The 21,592-nt window shown below is 39.2% G+C and overlaps 1 protein-coding gene across 8 annotated transcripts; it reads right to left on the bottom strand.

The window, feature by feature from the left end:
* Positions 1 to 1,611: 1,611 nt before the first annotated feature.
* On the bottom strand, positions 1,612 to 21,093 carry LOC102935868 (semaphorin-4E). Of its 8 annotated transcripts, XM_043536100.1 has the most exons (15): positions 20,319 to 21,093; positions 18,426 to 18,577; positions 17,420 to 17,565; positions 15,589 to 15,648; positions 14,891 to 14,989; positions 13,784 to 13,883; positions 12,309 to 12,419; positions 10,626 to 10,777; positions 10,106 to 10,281; positions 6,588 to 6,744; positions 5,793 to 6,015; positions 4,471 to 4,586; positions 3,822 to 3,988; positions 3,580 to 3,632; positions 1,612 to 2,548 (listed from the first exon to the last, which is right to left on the bottom strand). In XM_043536100.1, the coding sequence occupies exons 2-15, from the start codon at positions 18,532 to 18,534 to the stop codon at positions 1,764 to 1,766; spliced, it is 2,454 nt and encodes an 817-aa protein (XP_043392035.1). In that variant the 5' UTR covers positions 18,535 to 18,577; positions 20,319 to 21,093; the 3' UTR covers positions 1,612 to 1,763. The 8 variants fall into 8 exon arrangements, with proteins under 8 accessions (XP_043392035.1, XP_007072105.1, XP_037741719.1 ...); XM_007072043.4 differs by lacking the exon at positions 20,319 to 21,093 and having other exon boundaries at positions 18,426 to 19,852; XM_037885791.2 differs by lacking the exons at positions 3,822 to 3,988; positions 20,319 to 21,093 and having other exon boundaries at positions 4,471 to 4,606.
* Positions 21,094 to 21,592: the final 499 nt, after the last annotated feature.

The following is a 21,592-nucleotide window of genomic DNA, read 5'->3' as shown; positions in this document are numbered from 1 at the left end:
TATTGTGATCCCCCCATGTCATTAGTTACACAGCTATTGTCAAGTTTGCACCATTAATCTTCCTACAGCTCTTTGAACAGTGGTTCAGAACACAGACTAGAGCACACAACAGATCATTGCCTAAGGAATATTCTTAATGGCAGTATAATCCCTTTCAAATCACATTCACTGGCCAAGATACACACCTTAGAACTAGCTCTTTGCATTTCATTGATACAACGGGTGATTGCAGTCAGAGAGGCCTTAACATTATGGTTTCGCAACAGCTCTTCAGCCTTTTCATTTTCAGCTGTACATTTTTAATGTAAAATCTTCTTCTCCTCACTCTCCAACCCCATTACTTGATCCTGCTAGAAAGGCTGATGGTTATTCCCACCTTTAGCTCTTTCCATGAAAAGTGCAAATGGTTATTAATTAGCATCTGCAAAACTGCCAAATATAGAGATCTGGGAACATGAGCATTGCTGGGTGTTTAGTATGTTTCAACAGCAGGCCACAATTTGTCTGACATTTACACATAACGGTATACAAGAGGCCCTTGTTGTAAAACAAACGTTTTTAAGGAATAAAAGATGCATTCAAAAGGAGAGACTGGCACTCTATTTTACTGTAAAAACACTTTAACCAACAGTGTGAAGAACAACAACAACTGATTTGGTCTTTTCTCTATTGGTCATTATACTGCGATCATCCTGGCATCTTTTTCAATTATCTTTTTAAAGCAAGTGTGGTGGAGTGGCAGGAAAGTGCTCCTGCCCAGGAGAGTCAGGTTCAAAGCAGGCCTGGAAACTTCTGCTTCTAAGGCTACTTGGGAACTGGAGAAAGCAAACAGTACATGTTTGGGAGAGGAGAGAAGGAAGCAGTGGAATCCACTCATTCTCTGCATGCCTCTGGCACTACACATGGAGAGAGGCAGAACAGCTCTTTGTTTGGGGATTTTAATACTGGAGAACCTAGGCTGCTCTCCAAAGAAGGAGATGGAGACTATTTCAGGCGAATATATAGGGTATTCAAAGATATTTAACAAACAGGGTTATGGTAACCTGGATTTTGGCCATGCTCTGAGGTAATATATTTGCATCAGCTATGCAGTACATGAACTGGGGCATGAGGCTGTTTGGGACAGGGAGAGATATCTTGTAAAGAAGGTAATTAAAATACATTAGGAACTTAAGTTAACATGTGTACAATGCCTTGAAGATTTAAAGACCTAAGAAGAGAGAGACGGAGGCTTTATGGTCAGTGGTGTGAGCACAGGATTAGCTAGGAATTTCTAATCTCTAATCCACAGATCTGACACTGATTCCATCTGTGGCCATGAGCATGTCCTTTAATCTCATTCATACAATGGGGATAATACCTACTTCACAGGGACACTGGAAGACTTAATAAGGTGGTATTTGTAGAGTAAGTAGACACCCTCTGAAGGTGAAAAGCACTATTTCAGTGCTAAAGATTATTAACAGCTCCGATGAAGTGAGCTGTAGCTTATGAAAGCTTATGCTCAAATTTGTTAGTCTCTAAGGTGCCACAAGTCCTCCTTTTCTTTTTGAAGTTTTAATGTCTATAATAGTGCAGCAACAAACAGTGTTACAGGAAAGGAGCTCAATACCAACTTTTAACAAATGTTTATTCTTGCAACACATGTTAAAAAAATACCAAAAACTGATGTAACTATCTTTTTGAAAAGCAGCAACTGGAAATGAATTTATGTTTAGACTGCTTGGCTCACTAGATTTGGGCTTGTGATTCCTACTAAAACTCTACATTCCACATTCCTCAATAGGAAACATTGTCTCATCCTCAACCAAACAGCTTTGTGAGCTGCAAGTGCCAGATCTCTTCGTGAGACTTGTGTTGTGTTGTACATTAGCGCTGCGTTCCTCTTCTGAGGGAGAGCTCACAAGCGGTACTGATTCATTAACAGTGGAGGTGTTCGTTCGCGTGGCTGAACTTTTCCTCACAGCACCCGACCCCTCTGTAGCCAATGTTGGACCTGGCAAACAATCTGCATTTGCTGTTTTTGAGCTTCTTTCTCTGCTCTTCCAAGGCACAGACAGATGGCCTTTGCAAAAGTTCCAAACCAGCAAGGAAGAAAAAAGGAGTGCAAATCCAGCTCCCAAGAGTTTTAAAATAAGCTTCTCTTTTTGGTCTTCCAGGGATTTTTGTTTTGCTGGGTCAGTCAGCAAGGAAGATGATACCAAAGATTTAACCTTCAGAGTTGTGTCTGCATTTGGTTGATTTGTGGTGTAATTCTTAGTAATAATGAAAACGCTGTCCTTTTGGGTATACAGAACGTAGCTAGCCACAGTAACAGGGAATTCTTTCCCATTAGCTCTCTCTACAGAATGGCAGTCATAAAATCCAGCATCAGCCACTGTCACATTAAATATGACTATTCCTCCATCATAGAGCAGGTATTTAGAATCTTCTGCCTGAAGACTGCTCCCATTGAACTTCCACACCATCCTCGCCAGGTTGGACATGGGCGCACATTTAAGATGAACACTGTTGCCAATGATAACGGGACAGTTTCTGACATTATTTCCTGAAATTGTGAAGGGTGGTTTAATTAAAAACAATGAGGCCTTAGTTTAACCTGCCTGGCCAAATATATGTTCAAAGAAACATCACGATTAATTAAGGAACATGACTCAAAGGACCGTGAGTGTTTTAAGGTGCATGAATAAACTAGAGAAATCAACAGATTTAACTGTCTCCTCCCATCTGCTAAAAGGGCATGATAGCACAGATTGATTCTAGCTGGCCTTATTCCCAGTGATATCTAACAGTCTGAATATGGGCTGGAATTCAGGAACTTGAGTTTAAATTCTCACTTTGCCACAGACTAACACAGTATGTAGCTTTGAGTAAATCTCTTCACCTTTCTGTGCCTCAATTTCTACACCCAATTTGCACACTTGCTATTCTATCCTCACAGAGCAGTTGTGAGGATTAGATATTGCTTGGACACGGCTTTGAGGATACAAATGCTTTCGACTTTACCACATTACACTCATGACCTATAATCTGCAATAGCTGCCTCTTAGTTTTCAGTGCAGTTTAAGATTAAAGTCCCTAATCCTGCAAACATTTAAAAATTAAAAACTTTTTAAAAATTAATCACAAATTCATATTTTAAAATGTCTCTCTCTGAACCAGCAGGTTTTTTTTAAATAGTTGACTATTTGAGTTGTATTTCTGCAGAGAAATACCAAATGTCAGTCACAGTGACAGAGTTAACAGGACTTCTTATGTTCCACGTGACTTCTGTAGTATGGGAAGAAACATACCAACAGCCTCAAAAGTCATGGCTCACATTTTCTGCTTCTCATGAGATTAGTGGTTTCAGTCTGAACTAGAATATCCTGACCCCAAGTTCAAAACCTTTAAGAACAAGCCAAATCAGCTCAGTGTTTTCTTGTCAAAAATCAATATAGTTTTTACCCCTGTTGTATTTTAATTTAGCTAAAATATCAGGCATTTCAATGACCACAGATATATGACCCACATGATAGAATTATTTTAATTTTGTACTATATTTCAACAATATTTTGTTAAAGATAAATGTTCACATACCTACTTTAGGACATCTGGAAGCATCACCATTTTTAACACTCTGAATTAAATCCCTGGAGGAAGAGAGAGATGAATAAAAGAAATACACCATGAAGTCATGTAAAAACTGTTCAGACTTTCAGGACATTAGCTGTAGAATGCATCCTGGTTTTGTTACATTTTACTGACTTGTAGAACTGAATTTAAAAAGCAAGATAAATATCATCTCAGGTATGGACCTCAAGCAATATCTTTGGACTTACTTCAAGTCTCCTGTTTGATTAGCCACGAGAACGCACTTCTCAAAAGACTCAGACCATGCACAGTAAGGATCCCTTGCCAAAACACAATCCAAGCAGTGTTTATATCGGCTGCATACTGAAACAGGGAGTTGTACCACTTGGGATGGAGACCCTACATACAGCAGGCCCTAGAAATGCAGTATTGAGCTGTTATTTTATAGCACTGTGAGAGTTTTTAAACTTTATGGCATGCGGACAGCAACTTCTGTGATTTGACAATAAATCAACTATATACTTTGAAATAATAGATTACTAATGAAAGAGCATGTGAATATACACAGTGCTTTGCAGAACAAACGAAAAGACAGGATTCCTGGCCTGAAGAGATTACAGTCTTTATGAAAACTTTGGGAATTGCTTTTGACTAAAAGTGATATAAATTGCCAAATGTGTGTTTGAAAGTTTGTTTCAGTTATATTAAAATGCAAAATAAATCTACTTCCACAGACAAAATCTCACATATGCTTTTATTATTAATCAGTGTGATGCTAGAGAAGAGTAGGTAGTATACACATAACATTGAAAAGCCAGATGTACAGTGTAAAAAGAGGAAGGCCTGAAGCATACCATTACACCAATCCCTTTGCATATGCAGAAACAGAGGATCTACCTTTCTGGAAGACAGTTTGAGAGATTGTACAGGCTCTGGGGATTGAAACAGCTGTATCTCTTCCATAATGAACATTTCCCCGTCACAGTTGAGAGCTTTATGCAAATATCCATTATCTGCATAAAATGAAATGTATCTTTAAAGAGAAACATATTCAAACATAGCATAACAGCATTTTCACTTCAGTTTTAAAATTCATCAGCCTTTTCTAGAGATTTAGAAAACAAATTTTGAGGACAGGAAATTTCCTAAATGTTCAACAGCAATATTTTCCCCATTCGCTTTCTGGTAAGTAAGAAGTAATAATTTTTTAAGAAACGGAGCAGTCCCTGATTTTGGAAGATTTCCCCACATTGAGGCTCTTCTGATATGGAAGATTTCCAAACAGATCCTCAATGTCCAACAAAACAAACACACACTTTACCTAGGAACTGGGCTGGAAATTCCAAACTGGAAAGTCAGCTTCTGCACCCCAAGCACTTATATAAAAATCTTAACCTTTCCTTCAAGGTATTCATGGCTTTTGGTAATAGCCTTGACCAGAAGTCCCTTCACTCTATGAGAGATTCACCCATGTGCAGAGAGCTAGCAAGTTCTGTGTGCCACTTGTGTCCCAGGTAAGGCCCATTTTGCACGGGAAAGCCAGCAGGGGACATTTCCATGACAATTTTTTTGAAAGCCTTGGTATATTTTTAAGTGCTACTTTATTCTATATTACAATTGAAAAGTGTTTAAGTAGAAAATAGCTATCATTGCAGACTTCCTGACCAAAACAAAACGAACAGTGAGGCTACAAAGAAAATTATTATTCTGAATAAAGCTAATGATAAGATAGGTTATGAACTATATCTATACAAGCTTTAAAAAGGAAAGAAACAGACAATAAAACACCATTCATTGAACATTACACTAAGGCCTGGCCTACACTCAAAATTTACATTTATCTAACTGCAAACACAATGGCTTCAATTCAGCAAGCTCCACTCAAATCCCACTGATTCAAGCATTAAGAGGTTTGCTGAAAGAGGGCCCATAGGATTAAATTTGTCCTCATACAATACACAGTATCTTACACTAGGGAAATAAAGCAGTTCAGCTAGAAACATAACTTGGAGGAAAAAGGACACTGCAGGTCCATTATATAAAACCCCCTGCCTGGTTGCTGTCTGATACATTACAAAGTGGTAAATTAAGACAAAGGATTTTTGGTGCATTATTAGGAGTCGGTAGATCGTTTTACTTTTTGAAGGCTCAGAAAAAAATTCTAAAACAAATGCCTCAGTAATAAATCTTTTCCCCCCCTCTAAAATAAAACCACTTACCTGTTCCTATAAACAGAACATCATATGTTTTTTTATCTAGGCCAGTGATTCTGTCTACTACAATCCTGGTATAATTTGAACCTCTTTTCAGTAGCACTGGCCTATCACCAACTGGATTTACAGCATTATCCATTAAAGGGTGGTCTCTAACAAACTGCAGAATTTTATCAGGCAAATCAAGAGAAGTGTTGTATCCAATACTCCGGGCAAAATTATCAATGCACTAGAAACAATGTACAACAAACATGATTACAACCATTTTTATATTCCATCAATTTACAGACAACTGTTATTGTGTACTAAACTTTTAGCTATTTCTACCCAACTTCCACAATGGGAATCCATCATTCGCTATGAATGGAATTCACCTGGGTGCTGAAGACCTGTATAAGGATAGTCGCACCACCTAAACCTTGTGGTGGAGTTGAGTAGGAGGAGTGCCTTCTCAGGGGGCCTCCACATACACACAGACCTGACCTGGGATGGGCGAAAGATCATAGAATCATAGACTATCAGGGTTGGAAGGGACCTCAGGAGGTCATCTAGTCCAACCCCCTGCTCAAAGCAGGACCAATCCCCAATTTTTGCCCCAGATCCCTAAATGACCCCCTCAAGGATTGAACTCACAATCCTGAGTTTAGCAGGCCAATGCTCAAACCACTGAGCTATCCCTCCCCCCTCTCTGTGCTGGCCATAGAACTGCATCTACACTGGCAAAATTTGGACTAGTAATTCTCTAGCAGAAAAGAAAATTAAGAGAACGTTTTCGTTAGAAGAGAATAAATGAGTATTTACAGCACCGGGACGTGGGAGTGGCACTTCTCCCGTGAACACCATCCATTTAACATGGGAATGTTCCACAGTCACTGGCCCTTTATAGTTTCCTTTGGCGAAGACTTCTTGAACAGTTTTCATACTGAATGCACAAACTGCAGAAATATCCAACCTTCCCCTTGAAGGTGAAAAAGAAGAAAGAGAAAATGTGAGTGAGTTATTTTGCCCTTACAGAAGGGAAGGCTGTAAAAACAACTTGCTTTTCATAGTGCATGTTGCTATTTGCTCTTTAGGGTTAGTGAATATATATCCATAAATAGTGTCAATCACTGTTCTTGTGATTTACTGAGAAAGGCTTAGGAAAAAAAGACACTGTGTAAAGGATTTTATTAAAAATATGTATTTTGTTAAAAATCAAGTAATATTCTCCAAATAAATAAAAACAACCTAGGAGATGTACATCTTAAGACTAGTTCTTTACACTTCAAAGATAAATCAGGTGACAGCAAGCAGACAGGTCTAAGCATCGTGGTTAGTCAGTTTCTCACTTTCTGCTCTCCACTTTTTGTATATAATTCTCTCCTTCCCAAACCCCATTATTTCATCCTGTTAGAAAGTACGTCTTTCCCCTCTGCATCCAGTCTTAAGTCTGAAATTAAGTCTGAAAGGTTAAATGGATTACAAGTGAATTGGGGGCTTTGGGTCAGGTTCTTGCCTCAGTAATACTGGTGTAAATCCAGAGAGACTCCAGTTACTTGAGTTACTCTGGATTTACACGGATGTAACTGAAAGCAGAATGTGGCTCCCTCTCTAACCCATGCAGAAGATGCTCATAGCTATACTAACCCTTGAGAAAACAGACTAGGTAAATAGAGAGAGTCTTCAGCATCATGGATTTCAAATGAGAAGTGACTGTTTCCACAATCAGAATATGAAATTTAAGATGAGCCCTTGCAGAATCCCACTTATGCACATTATGGGCCAAAATCTGTGGTGATGTGAATGGTGGTGTAAATTATATAGTAGGCATAAATTGATACAGCGGCAAAGTAATGCAACTTCCACTGATCTGGATATCAATCTCAGGGTTTTGATGCCTTTACAAACCACCAAAGCTACCTTTTCATGATTATTTTGCCAGTGGTACCCTTTGATATGCATAGTTCTGCTGCTGGTACATTTTGTCTGTGCCTCTTTATTAATTAATTATATTATATTATAGAACATAGACATACACACACACACACACATACAAAGTAAGATCAAATTCATCAGCAGTAAAAACATAGCTTGGAGTCCTGTTTTTATTTTCAGACAGTATTAGATTAGACAAGTGGGCTTTGACAGATGCTGCATTTGGAAGAAGGGTACTTCAACTTGCAGTGGTTTCCTCTCATGAGGGTACTGCTTATCCTGAATCTTGGAAGGACAGCTGTTTCATTTGGTAGATGAAACAACAAAGGAAGAAGTCAGGGTTTTCGTCTACCTAAGCGATAAGCAATGTCAATTTAAGTTTAGTTAGTTTTAATTTTTCCACCAGCCTGACGGAGAATACATAACTCAAGTGTCTGGACTGGCAAAGCTCTTGGCTAGTCTTCAACTAAAAGCTTTAGCCCAGAGGTTGAAAACACCTAGCTTCAGCAAATGGCAGTGTTGGCTCAGTCAGATCAAACTAAACAAGTCTGTTCCATTTAAATATGCGCAATAAATGATCAATTCTTACTCTGAGTCCCTGACAAATGGCTGCAATCAGGCCATTAACACTAAAGTGAGAGCTCACTTCTGAATTCTGAGATTAATCTGCATTCATTAGAGACAAGTTACCACTGGAGGGAAGGCAGTGAACATACAGACCCTGGAATAGCTACTTCATCAGCTGGAAGTGATAGATATAAACCTAGGATATAAATAACTAGGACTGGCTAAATAGCTACATTATTTGTAAAGGATTACATTATTTGTAATTATTTACTTTAGTATTAGTATTACAGTATTGTCTACTCTAGAAGGCTCAACCAAAATCAGGGTCACACTGTGCTATGCACTGTACAAACACACAGTGAAAGACAACGCCTACCCCAAAGAGTTTACAGTCTATATGAAGGGTTCACAACTAATCCAAATTCACATAAACTTGGTTGTAACAAGAGAGAAAAAGTTTAGAAACTCTACAACAGAGGATGGATTTGAATTCATTGTTGATTCTGGTGATAATAGCAACCTTCAGGTACTTTCATAATCTGTTTATTATTATATTAATTATTATAATATAATTTCCTCATATAATAAAAACAAAAAGAGAAAAGAATGAAGAGAGAAGATTATATCTTCAATGAAATCAATTTCCAAATGCAGTTTGACTTGATAGGGGATGGAGAAGAAAAACATAAACAAACGTTTTAGCTTTTATGATGCCAATAACTAAACAATGCACCTCAAAGCCACAAGAAAAAAATGTTATTTACCTTTACAGTAACTGGAGTTCTTTGAGATGTGTTGTCCATGTATATTCCACTCTCGGTGTGCACATGCCCCATGTGCTCAAGATCGGAGCCTTTTGGCCACAAGTGTCTGTTGGAGCCATACATGGGGAAGACATAAAGAGTGGAATGGACCCAACTGCCATTCATTTCCATCGCCATAGCAGAATCCAGGTGTTATAGCACTCCCCAATAACAGGGAAGGAGGGCAGATTGTAGAGTATATATGGGGACACCACATCTTTAAAAACTCCAGTTACTGTAAAGGTAAGTAACTTTTCTATCTTCTCTGAGTGCTTGTCCATATATATTCCACTCTTGGTGACTCTGAAACAAGTGACCTGATATAAAGAGGCAGATGCTTGAAGTCTACTTGGACAAAGATTGCAGTACAGCTCTACCAAAAGAAGCATCAGATCTTGATGCTTCCTCTATGTTGGAATTGCTGCCTTTCATGAGAGGCAATATTTAAAATCGAATGACTCAGAATGGGACATCTCCAAGCCACAGTACCAAGAAAATGAGGAAATGAAACAGCAAATAAGGCAGATAAAAACTCCCTAAACTACCCAAAGTTTTCCAACAGGCAACTATATAAACAATTAGGTAAAGATTAGGAAAAAGTGATGCATCAAGACATGGACACTGGGGAGCTCTCTCTCCCCGCCATGGGTAATGAGAAGGAACTGAATGGCGGTTGGCCTGCTCTGACCTTTATGCTCTCACTATGTGAGTACGAAGACAGGCATAGCCCATGCACAATTCCAACAGACACTGCTGGTCAAAAGACACTGACCTGAAGTGCATGGGGGCGCACGAGCACTAAGAGTGGAATATATATATAGACAAGCACTCCAAGAAGACCTTTCTTATAGAATGAACCACAATAGAAAAGCTTTGCTTAGGGGCTGAATCTAATGCAGCAGCAATTCATGTACCAGAAAGCTTTTACATTTAGGTTTACAAAATATCTGAAAACAATTCAGATACACAAACCCAACCTCTGCTTTGAAAAACTACTTCAAAATGTTAGTAATAGATGCATTTCTTGTATCTTACCATTGCTGAGTAAAAATCCCATAAAACATGCTTTCCCGCCAGTCTGCTCTCTTAAGTAAAAAGACATCCTGAACAATATTAAACTGGAAATTTGATTCCGGAACGGAACAGGTAAGTCTGGATTTTAAAAATGATGTCCATCTTTTCTGCAATATGCGTTTTCCACCAAGATCACCCTGTATGAAGGGAAAGTGTCATCACTTTAGAGTTTATAAAGCAGGCTGATTTCACTCATATAAACAGACTTGGTAGCACTGTCACACAAGGGCTTGTTCTGACTTCCTACGCAAATCTGAATTTTCAAAGCCAAAAGATTTGAATGTTATAGGGAGGTTTGAACAGGGGGTTCTGAAGAGTCTGAAAGGAGGAAGAAGTAAGTTCAATTTTAGAAGCCTGGTAGTAGAATTTTAATTGGAAAGACGGACAATGCAGATGGAACCATGTTTGCTCATTCTGCCATGAAGCTCTATCTAAACTACTTACATACTTTAAACAAAATTACTATAATACAAATACTAACTTTGCAGACACGAGCAATTCTTGACACCAGGAGTTTGTCATAGAATTCAAATTCAACAGCTGTTTCAGTGAAGAACACATAAATTTTATCATCATCTCCATCTGGATTAGATTCACTTTCCTGCACCATATCCATATAGACAAAGCTGGGCTCTGGAATATATAAACACACATAATACAACAGTTTTTTTCTAATGTAGAGAACAAAAGGCAATTAAATACCATACATATCAAAAGTTGTTTTTTTAAAAAAACTGTAGTAAAATAATGTTTTCTTAGAACAGTGGGAAACGAAAGGACTGGAAAGAGCTTATGAGTTAGTACACAATTTAAAAAAAAAAAATCTATGAAAGGGTTAAAAAATATGTTTACATAAGTGAAAATGGACTACTAATTGCCTCTTCACCATAGTCCTTAATTATAAGATCACTTTTATCTTTAGTCCTCAATTTAGGAGCTTGCTTTTTCTGGACATAGCAAAATCAATAAATATTAATTTCAGACAGACAGAAGTACACAGATGCCTAGATAAACCTTTTGCAGGAGATGAAATTTACTACCACCAATGCTAAATGAGAACCTTTTACATTTCATAAAGTAAAGATTCATGGATAAGTTTAATGCTCATCTAGCTCCCTTCCAATTTTATGCAGAATAAGGTTTGTATGGAGAGAGGAACCATTTTATGGACAATAAAGGGGCCTAAAGAAGTAAAAAAGCAACACTCCACAAAAGCGAGCATGCCTAGAATAGGTTTTGTGTTTACAGACCCTGCAATACAGACATGCAAGATGAAGTGAGTTAAAGATAGGAGTGACAGACTTAATTCTGAAGAAACTATGAAATTCAGAGTCAACATCTGACTTTTTTAGCAATTTATTTGTCTTTAAGTTTAGGACCTGAATAAAAGTTGATATAATAAACTGTAGCAATTCCTACAAAGATGCCTTAAGATCTATGGTGTTTACTAATAACAGGACTAGAGAAATATTGAAATCCATTACTGATGCTTGTCTATTTGCATTTTGTTTGCCTCTCCTATATTAATTAGTGGAGTCCAGCATGCCATGGTAGGTGGTTAGAAAAAAAGCTGCACCAACCAGTTTTTGCTTGGCACACTGTTCACAGTGTGAAGCACTTGTTACTGTGTATAAGATATAAATTTTATCTGAAACACACACACACACACACACACAATCTGTTTTGCTAAATCTACTGCTGCCTGTGCTTATCAAAGAGGGTTGTTAGTTACAATACTGACAGAATTGGGATGAGATCCTAAACCAGCCTCTGCTTTATTGTGATACTTATTCAGTAACCAACAAATGTTACAGGTGTTAACATATTAAAAAGTTTCATAATAAAATAAAATTCAACTGAATTTTATACCAGTATTGAGAAAGACTGAAAATAATTATGATCTAACATTTGGCTCCATGCTTCCAGAGTCATAAACTATGTCACTTTTCAGCAGGCATCTTAAAAATGGCAGCTGCATTTAAAAACAAAGATTTAAATTACATGTCACTGTTTATATATGGCGAGGGGGAGTATCCCACATTAGACTTTCAGAACTCTGCACTGGGAAGAAACATGGGTGCTGTTCTCAATTTTGAGTTAAAAAAATCAAGCAAGATGGAATATTTTCCCTGCAGGGGCTAAAATAGGTATAAACACATCTTACCATTTAGCCAAGATGCTTTAAACTCTGTCCTCAGATGGTTTCTCAAACTGCGAAGTATAATAGGTTCAGTGCCCAAGAAGTTGTTTGAAGTGGCTGAATAAAATGCACTATCTGTGAAGAGTTTAAAGAAATAAAAGTACAAAAATACTTTTTTTTACAATGCAAAGGAATGGTCATAAGTTATATGTATTTATCACATGCAAATGTTTATAGCAAAAGTAACTTGAGGAGCAGGTATAGCTATGATTTTACCTGCTGAAAAGTCTAGGCTGCTGGTCTTGCAAGGTGCTGAACACCCTCAGTTCCTACAGAATTGATTAGGAGTTGAGTCCACGCAGCACCATGCAGAATTAGGTCCGTAAGAGTGTACGATGTTGGGGCAGAAAGGTATTTTGTTTTGTTGGCTTTGTAGACATTTGTCTAAAATGAATCAAGGCTCAACTAGCTGGAAGTTACATGTGGCTTGTAACTGAAAATCTCTAAATGTGAAACTTTTATACACTGATATTGTTCAGTGTATCTGTAGGCCCCTAGAGTGGACCTTAAGAAGAGGTAACAGGAAAATGTGAAGAACATTGCTGTGTGAGCTCTATATTTATCCTCATCACCATTTAGAATGAATCATAGAGAACTATGTACACCAGACATCAGTCCTGTTAGACAGCTTGTTTTCTTAAGAAACAGCCAAATATCCCCAAAACCTATCAAGTATAAATCTGTTTTATCATTACTTGAAGGTCACCTCTTTTTAAGCAACTTTATGTCAGTCCCCTGAGCAGTCTCTTAAAAACAGATTTCACTCTGAATTTGTGCATAGGTCCAAAATGGGTTGACATGGAGAGGATGCAACATGAATTTAAAGTTCCAGTAAGATCAAAGGATAAATATATGAATACTTTAAGAATATGGTTTAATAGGCAAAGGACAAAACATACAATGAATGTTTGAAAGTCAACAATTGCTAGGTGGACTCTCAGAGAAGTGACCCAGACGACCACTCTGGTAATCTCAAATGTTGCTAAGAGACATTGAATTCATTCATTCATTCAAGGGTAGTTTTTGTACAAGGAAGAAAATCTTTTCCATGTGGCTTTCTGAAAGATTACCCAGTGCCTGTGTGACCTTCAAACATCTGAAACCTAAGAAATTCAAGAGTAAGCAGCTAGATTCAAGGATATCAGATATGGATGCAAGAGTCATACTAAGAAAATCATTAGCAATTAATCTTTCTGAAAAAGTCCCTATCAATGAGCCAGCAGAGGCCAAAAAGGAGATACATATAGCAATGCACTAAAAACGGCTCCATTTAGTTTTTCATAATAGTTTAATCTGTGTTCTCTTCCAACTTTTAAACAACAGATCAGAGGTTAACACTTCATGAACATGCACAGACATCAAATTAGGATCATAGTAGTTGACAGTTGTGATTAGCTGTGAAAAATGATTTAGTCTTACACGGAATTCCCAAAACATACCAACTAACAGAGAAGCATACTTCAGAGTAGGTTCAAAAGGACATCTTCCTCTGCTTTCTTCAGCTTTCCCTTGCAGATGAATATCTGTACTGTTGATGACCTGTTGTAAACAATCATTCTATCAAGCTGAAAGCAAAAATCACATCTGATAAAATAAAATGATTAACAATTTATTTTAAAAGAGAATAATCATGGAGTGAATATGGAAATATGAGTATTTGTACAAATAGAAATGTATCCAGTCTATTTTTTCTGGGCTTCTTTGTTTTTAATTAACTACTATGAAAACTCCTCTTTCAATTAATTGGCCACTGTTGAAACACCCTGCTCAAAGTCGGAGTTTAAATCTGCTGAGATTATGTGGAGGGTAAGAAACCAAGTAAATACATTTTGGTTTGGAAAATGTATTTCTTTTTACAATGCATGCTCTTCTGCTGGGAGTAACACTGCAAATTCTCTAAAATCTGGTACAAGTGCCACTACAGCGAAGCTCTCAGTCTTTATAAGTTGCCTGCTGTGTGAGAAAGTAACTTCAAATATAAAGCTAGGCTCTTATATGTGCATTTGGTGAAAATATGGCATTCATCTGATTTGCAGCCTACTGTCAGCATTTATTAATTATTATTTATATAGCCTGATTGGTGTTCCTGGCACTCAACGGAAATGTAATCCTGTTTTAACTTTTATTTTTAAACAAAATTTGTTCAAAGAAAAACAAGATTAGATGAACAAAGGAAAGAACTAAGAATAGTGAAATATACATACAGTAAGTAAACATGAAAAGCATTCAGAAATATATGCACAGAGATAAGATAACAAAATAAGAAACGACAATGACTGTTTCCAGAAATAAAACTTTCTAGCAAAAGATGAAAAATACAGAAGTCATAACGCAAGCATTTAATGTTGCTTCTAAATTTGTTTCAGTGTGACCAATCCTACATTAAAAATAATTAATTTTTTAAATTAAAAATAATTACAATAAAATAATGAATACTAATTTTCCATAGGAACATTACTTGGAAAGGTGCTTAAAGATCTACCATACTATTCAAACAATTATATGCACATGCAGTAAGGGTGTATTTAAGTATATAAAATGCTTACCATGTAATCACAAGCTGGGTAAAATGCATTGGTTCCACAAACATATAAGTTAGTGTCATTTATCTTATGAAGGAGGAGGATGTAGTTTCGGCAATCTACCTGAAACAGAAAAAACAATAGTAAATTTTCATACCATAGCGGCGAGTGCATGAAGGCTTCCAGGTGCCTTCACAAAAAGCAAACAAGACCTTAAAACACAAAGAATGTGTCCAAATAAACTGGACTCAAGCTCAACAGATAAATTAAAGAGTAACACAAATTTTAATACTCAACAATTTTCAATATCAGATCTTAAAAGTAGGTTTACAGAAATTTACAGAAATTACTAATCATGTATATAGTTGTGCAAAGCCCAGACCCAGAAAAGCACGTTAAGAACATCCCAATTGATTTCCCAATTGATTTCATTGTCCCAATTGATTTCATTGTTACTGTCCACATGTAAAAGTGCTTTCCAGGATCAGGGCTTAAATATGCATAGCACTATACAGATAGAAGGTATTGCCAAAGAGACAACAGTCTGAAAATAAATGCAAGACAGAGTGCATGCAGAGTGGGGTGTATCAGAAGTGCAGTCACTGTAAAAGAATAGAAGTTTCAGAACTAGATTCCTATATACTTGCTTATTGTTTTTAAAAAGCTACTCAATAGGGTAACTTATTTAATAAGTAGGTAGTGAAAACAAACACTTTACCTACTTTGTCCTTTCCTCTGCGAACGCATTCCAATTGTCTATCCCTTGTTGCGAACCAGTCCTCCTGGAACCCAAAATATATCCCATATTTAGCACACTGTGATTTTTGGTCAAAAATTCTTAATGTAAAATCAAAACCAAAATAAATTTACATTTTGGTTTTGCTTTAAGGAGCAAGTCCAGCTGCCACCTCCATGGAGGTTCCCCTAGCAGTGGGGCTGGTGAATGAGGAGATGGGGCTAGATTTAGGGGTTACCCCAGCGGTAAGTGCCCTCAGGAGAACACAGACCCCATGTAAGAAGGGGCTTTCTGATTGGGCTGGGCAAGGAGTTCCTGGATTTGGCCTTTACTGAAGGTCTTTGGGTTGTCACATGGGACACAAGATGCTAAAAGCACATTTTATAAACGAATTAATTCCAATGACATCATTAGAATATTGTAGCGAACGTCACAAAGCGCAGGGAGTTTCCCCGATAGACTCTGCAACATGCTCAGCCACACCCAAATCCTGTAAATTGCTGTGCTTGAGCAAATGCCTCACTTTCATTGGGGTTTTGCAGAGGCATGTAGAATTCACCCACGTGGAACAGCTTACAAGATGAGGGCCCCAGTTTGTACAGAAACCCCACAGAATATGCAACTTCCTCCTCAGAAGGCATGTCTTTCACATCGGATTAAATATATATGTCTCATAATATCTTGGTGTTCTTTCACTTCTATTCTTGTAAATTATTTACATAAAAAAATGCCATATCACAAAACAGGTTTCATGAGAGAGGAACCTAAAAGAATCATTAAACCCACTTCATTTGAAGTTAGTGAGAGTTGTGGGTACGCAGCACCTTAAAAATTAAACTATTACAGTCTAAAGGCACAAATCAGTATGATACAGAGCTGTACAACAGAAAAAAATAATACAATGCTATCCAGCAGAGCTAACTCTGAGTGGCTGCAGACTTTATAGATTTGAATGCTTCATGGCCCAGTTGTGTCTTCAGTTTCAAAAACAGGAATTACAAAGAGATATGCAGGCAATGACTGATGCATATTACCACCTTGAACAGAGGTATCTATTTACCTTGGATTTATGAAAATATTTCAACAAAAATAATAATCGTATCATGTCATTTAGGTCATTGTTCCACATGAGGGCATTGGTGGATTGAGATGCAATCTACAGTCAGAGAGCTAAGAGATTTTAAGTGGTAGTTACTGTGCTGCTAACAGCACCCCTGAGGTTTTATACCCATAGCTTTATCACTAACTAAGATGACTTGGGTCCTGATCCTGCAAGGACGAGAGTAAATCAACTGAGGTTCTGACCAATCTCATTTCTGACTAAACTTAGTGATGCTCACCACTTTGCAGCACTGAGAAGCTAAACATACAAAAAGGGCCTTACTTTTATTGTCATTACAACACGGACTCATATGCATTAAGCACATTGATCCCAATCCGGCAAACTCTTACTCAAGTGAATAATCCTAAGTAGTCCTACTGCTTTCAACTCTCTACTTGCAGAAGGGCCAGTCACAGGAGTAAGGATTTGGCCTTTGGTCTACATTTTCCCAGATCTGAAAGGTCCATTATCATCACCGAGCACTACACTGAATTTGTAACCTCATTAGTACAGTGACCAATATTCCTACTGGAAAAACTTCACAGAGAGTTGTAATTCTCCAGATCATAGGACTGAACATCTATCTCACACTAACAGTTGCAAGACATTGCTTTGTTGTCTTTAAAGATCTGAAAATTAAATTATTTCACAAAAAATATAACCTTAAGCGAGACAGGTTTTTTAAAAAGAAGGGATAAATAGTTGTTCAGCTTACACTGGCTATTTCTCTTGAGATGTCATTCAAGTCAAGTGCAAATATAGCATCTCTGGCTCCGACAAATAAGGTATCAGTTTCTTCACTCACCAAGAGTGTGGAAAAATTGGATAATCCTGGTTTCATAAAAGTTTTTATATTTCCATCTAAAAACATACAAGTTATAAAGTTATTTTAAAAATTATTTGCTACTAAAATACCATTGCCATGAAACAAAAATATCAGACTGAAAAAGGGATAGCAGTGGGACAAAGGCTTATATTTTATTCACATTTTCCAGGATCGTGTTTTAAATAATTTTCAGTTATACATGGATATTTTATTCCCACTGTTCTACAGAAAAATAACCAACACAAAATCATTATTAACTGGACACCAAAGTCTCCAGCCACTAGATTTAATGTTAGGGTAAATCACAGCAGAACATGCATATAAGAATCTGGGAGAAAGAGTGACCAATGGTGTTGAAAACTGTGTTGTCTTCAAAATTATCACAAAGGGTTCTTTGCATGAAAAGCAAAACTCTTCTACCTATTAGATCTCACAAGTTAAGTAGATTTGGGATGTGTCAGTACTTGGATGGGGAAATACTAAGGGATGACAAAAGATGTGTTGGTTATGCAGTTGATGGCATTCTTTTCTCTGAGCCTTTGCTGAAAATCAATGCCTCAACTTGGTGTTAGGTGAAACTGTGTTATTGAAAGTACCATGTATTTGTGCGAATACAGACTAACACGGCTGCTACACTGAAACCTGAAAGTACCATCTTTCAGATGACACATAAAGCCTAAAATGTGAAAACGTCTTGTGGGGATTAAAGATAGGATATCATAACATTCAAGAGATTGGAGTTCATAATATTAGTATCCTGGTCAAAAGCTAACTGAAAATAAAGTAATTGTTGTTTCAGTCAGTCTAGCTGGCAATTCTTACACACCTACCACACAGAGTGAACCCTACTACTCTGCAGCATGTATCTTTAACACAAGAGTTTTATCACACTTACTTTGGTATGTTACTGTTTTTCTGGGAATGCAGCTCAGGATAGAGGCTTCCATCTGTTGCATTAATCCATAAACAAGATAGAGACAGAGGACAGCAGTGGTACCACTCATTTTCAGAAATCCAGTTAGAATATAATCTATCCAGTTTTAATTCCTTGAAATTTGAATATTTACAGTCAGCATTTTCTGCATGGTGCTTGCAAATGTCTTGTTAGGAGGTCTCAGATGTAGATATCTATAGCTTTTAACATTTTATGAAGCTTGTACAAATCAAAATAGCCCTTTAAATTGTTTTATTTGCAAATAAACTTTTCCACTAACATCCAATAGACATACCCTAAAATTAAAAGCAGTTTAAGATCAATTCAACTGATTACCTTGATTGATTACTTTCAACTGATTAAGCAAAGATCAACTGATTACCTTAGCTTTCATAACAAAAATGTATTCTGCACTCTTAAAAGTATTTTCGTTTGTATTTTACAGCTACCTCGTATATCAGTAGCCATTCCTACCTGACACTAGTCAACTTTTGTCTGTAGGTATGACTGTTTTGATCAGATCTACTGCATCCTGCAATAAGTAGGCACAACAGAGCTAACGTAATAATGCTGTGTGCAGCTTTCATTAGATGATTTTTGCTTTCGTGTGTTTCTGCCTCGGCTGTGTTTCAGGTCTTTGTTCCACAGTGGTAGACTATCTGAATCCATGGTCTCCTTTTGGGAGAGAAAGGATCTGAAATATGTTCTTTTGCAGTTGTACCAAAGTGAAGGGAAAGGTGTGTGGGTAGGTGGGAAGCAGGGCCGGCATTAGATTGCTGGCGCCCAGGCCAGAAACAAAGGAGTCCAAGCCCGACCCCTGCCGCCCAGGGCTCAAACCAAAGCCTGATCATCTAACTTAGCTTCACAGGGCCCTTAGTAGCATGGGGCCCCAGGCAATTTCCCCACTTTCTACCCCCTAACGTCATCCCTGGTAGGAGGGCATCACTGGACAGAGCTCAAAAACCTGTGTTGTGTGAAGCCCACAAGGTCTCAGTTACTCAGTAGAAGTTATAACAAACGATCCCAGCCTCCAGTTCCTTCTCCCACCCATTTACTCCTTCACCAGGCACCACGCTGCCCCCGAAAGGGTCTCTGGGCTGTGGGAATGACACCTGCCTCGGGCTCGCCCCCAGGAGGGGGGCACCTCCAACAGTTTTCTCCTGGCAGGAGAAAGGAAGGCCAGGGCACGCCGGGGGAGCTCAGCTCTGGCCTTGCCCTCCGGCAGCCAGGACACTGCCCGGTGTGCGTGGGGGGCCTTCCCCATCGACCAGCTCCCCGAATCCAACCCCCTTCTACGGCTCCGGGGTGGGGGGGCTGGTAGATGGTAACGGCGCCTCAGTGACTAGCAAATACACAGCAAAGCTGGACCCAATGGAGCCTGCTAGACCCCTCCCCAGGACCCCAATACCCCCGCCTCAATCCTCCCAGTCTCCACACCCCACCCCACCCCTCCCTACAGGAAACCCCAGGACCCCCCCCCCATCAGCTCCTCTGCCTCAGGGCCGCCCCCCATCTCCCATCCTGACCCCCCCCTCCACTCCCCTTCCAGCCCTCAGGGAACCCCCCCCCATCCAGCCCCTCCCCACTTCACCTCACTCCAGCGCTGGAGCAACACCTCGCCCCCCCCCCCCGCCCCAACTGCTGCATTACCCGCCAGGAGACGGTTGGCCCCACGCGCCCCAGATTCCCGCGCCGCCCTTCCCCCCCCCCTCGACACCCGCCCCCCCCCCCCCCGCCCCAATCCACCGCCCCGCTCGCCCTAGCCCAGCCCCCTGATTGCACCCCCCTCCCCGCAGCGCCCCCGCACCGGCCCCCTCCCGCCTTGCCCGAACCGGCAGCTGCGGGCTCGCCCACCGCGCTCCGGCCGGGGCAAGCTCCCCCGGCAGCGGGGACGCCATTGCCCCGGGAGCCGAATCGTTCGCCTCCGTCAAAAGCAAGATCGAGGCACCCGGGGCAGGACTTGTTCCCAACACGTGCCGGGGGAGAAGCCTGAAGGTTCCTCCGTCTCGCTCCGACCCGCCTCCGACCATTGTCCTTAACCCTAACAAACCCCAGCCGGCGGAGCACAGCTACATTGGTTAGTCTCTAAGGGGCCACACGTCCGCCTTTTCTTTCTCAGAACTCGAATCGCTTCATGAGTTACAGCGTCCCAGCAAACAAGCTGCCCGAAGGGCAAGGAGGTGTATTTGCAAAATTGACCCCAAGGAGCATCATAAATGAGGTTAACATTTCAGATTCACTTTTTTTGGGGGGGGGGGGGGGGCGGCTTGCTGGCTGCAACTCCCACATTTAGGGCACCTGCGGGTTTCAAAAGTGTTTCAGCTACAATTTTTGCTTTTAGTCGGCACTTTTAAATTGGTGACACTATCAAATTGATCAGTGCTACCGTAGGGAGGGGAGGTAGGTAACATGCTACACCCCTTGTTTCCTGTTCTCTATGTATATAAATCTCCGCACTGTATTTTCCACTGAATGCATCCGATGAAGTGAGCTGTAGCTCACGAAAGCTTATGCTCAAATAAATTGGTTAGTCTCTAAGGGGCCACAAGTCCTCCTTTTCTTTTTACATTTAACTAAGTGGAGCTTTGCTTGAGAGAGTGTGAATTTTTTTCATAATTCTTTAAATACCCTTTTTTCCTCCTTCATGCCTGGTTGCTGTACCCATTCTGTAGGACAGAAAACTAGAAAAGCACAGGGGAATTCTACCAAGGAACAAACAAACAAAAAAGGACAGCAAATTAGACTGTCAACGTGTTTTGTACAATCTTTTTTAGTACTCATGGAAAGCAACTAAAATACAAATGTGATGAAATAAACTTTTATCCATTCCAACTTCATCTCAGAAGAACCACTGGATGGAAAACCTACTTTAATAGCTGTTTGCAGCGTGGTTGTACCTATGCTGGCCCCCGGCTATAAGAGAGACAAGGTAGATGAGGTAATATCTTGTATTTGGACCAACTTCTGAGAGAGACAAGCTTTTGAGCTACACAGCACTCCTCTTCCAGTGATAAATCCAAATACCTTCAAAGGTTCAGTCAACTAAAAGGGTACATTTTCTCCAACTTGAAATATAACAGAGTAACTCAGGAGTCCCTCAGGAGAAACTAACACCATTGCACTTATGT

The sequence above is a fragment of the Chelonia mydas genome, chromosome 25, assembly GCF_015237465.2.
Source record: "Chelonia mydas isolate rCheMyd1 chromosome 25, rCheMyd1.pri.v2, whole genome shotgun sequence".
Taxonomy (NCBI): Eukaryota; Metazoa; Chordata; order Testudines; family Cheloniidae; genus Chelonia; species Chelonia mydas.
The sequence above is the reverse complement of the archived record's forward strand: the minus strand, read 5'-3'. Positions and strand labels throughout refer to the sequence as shown.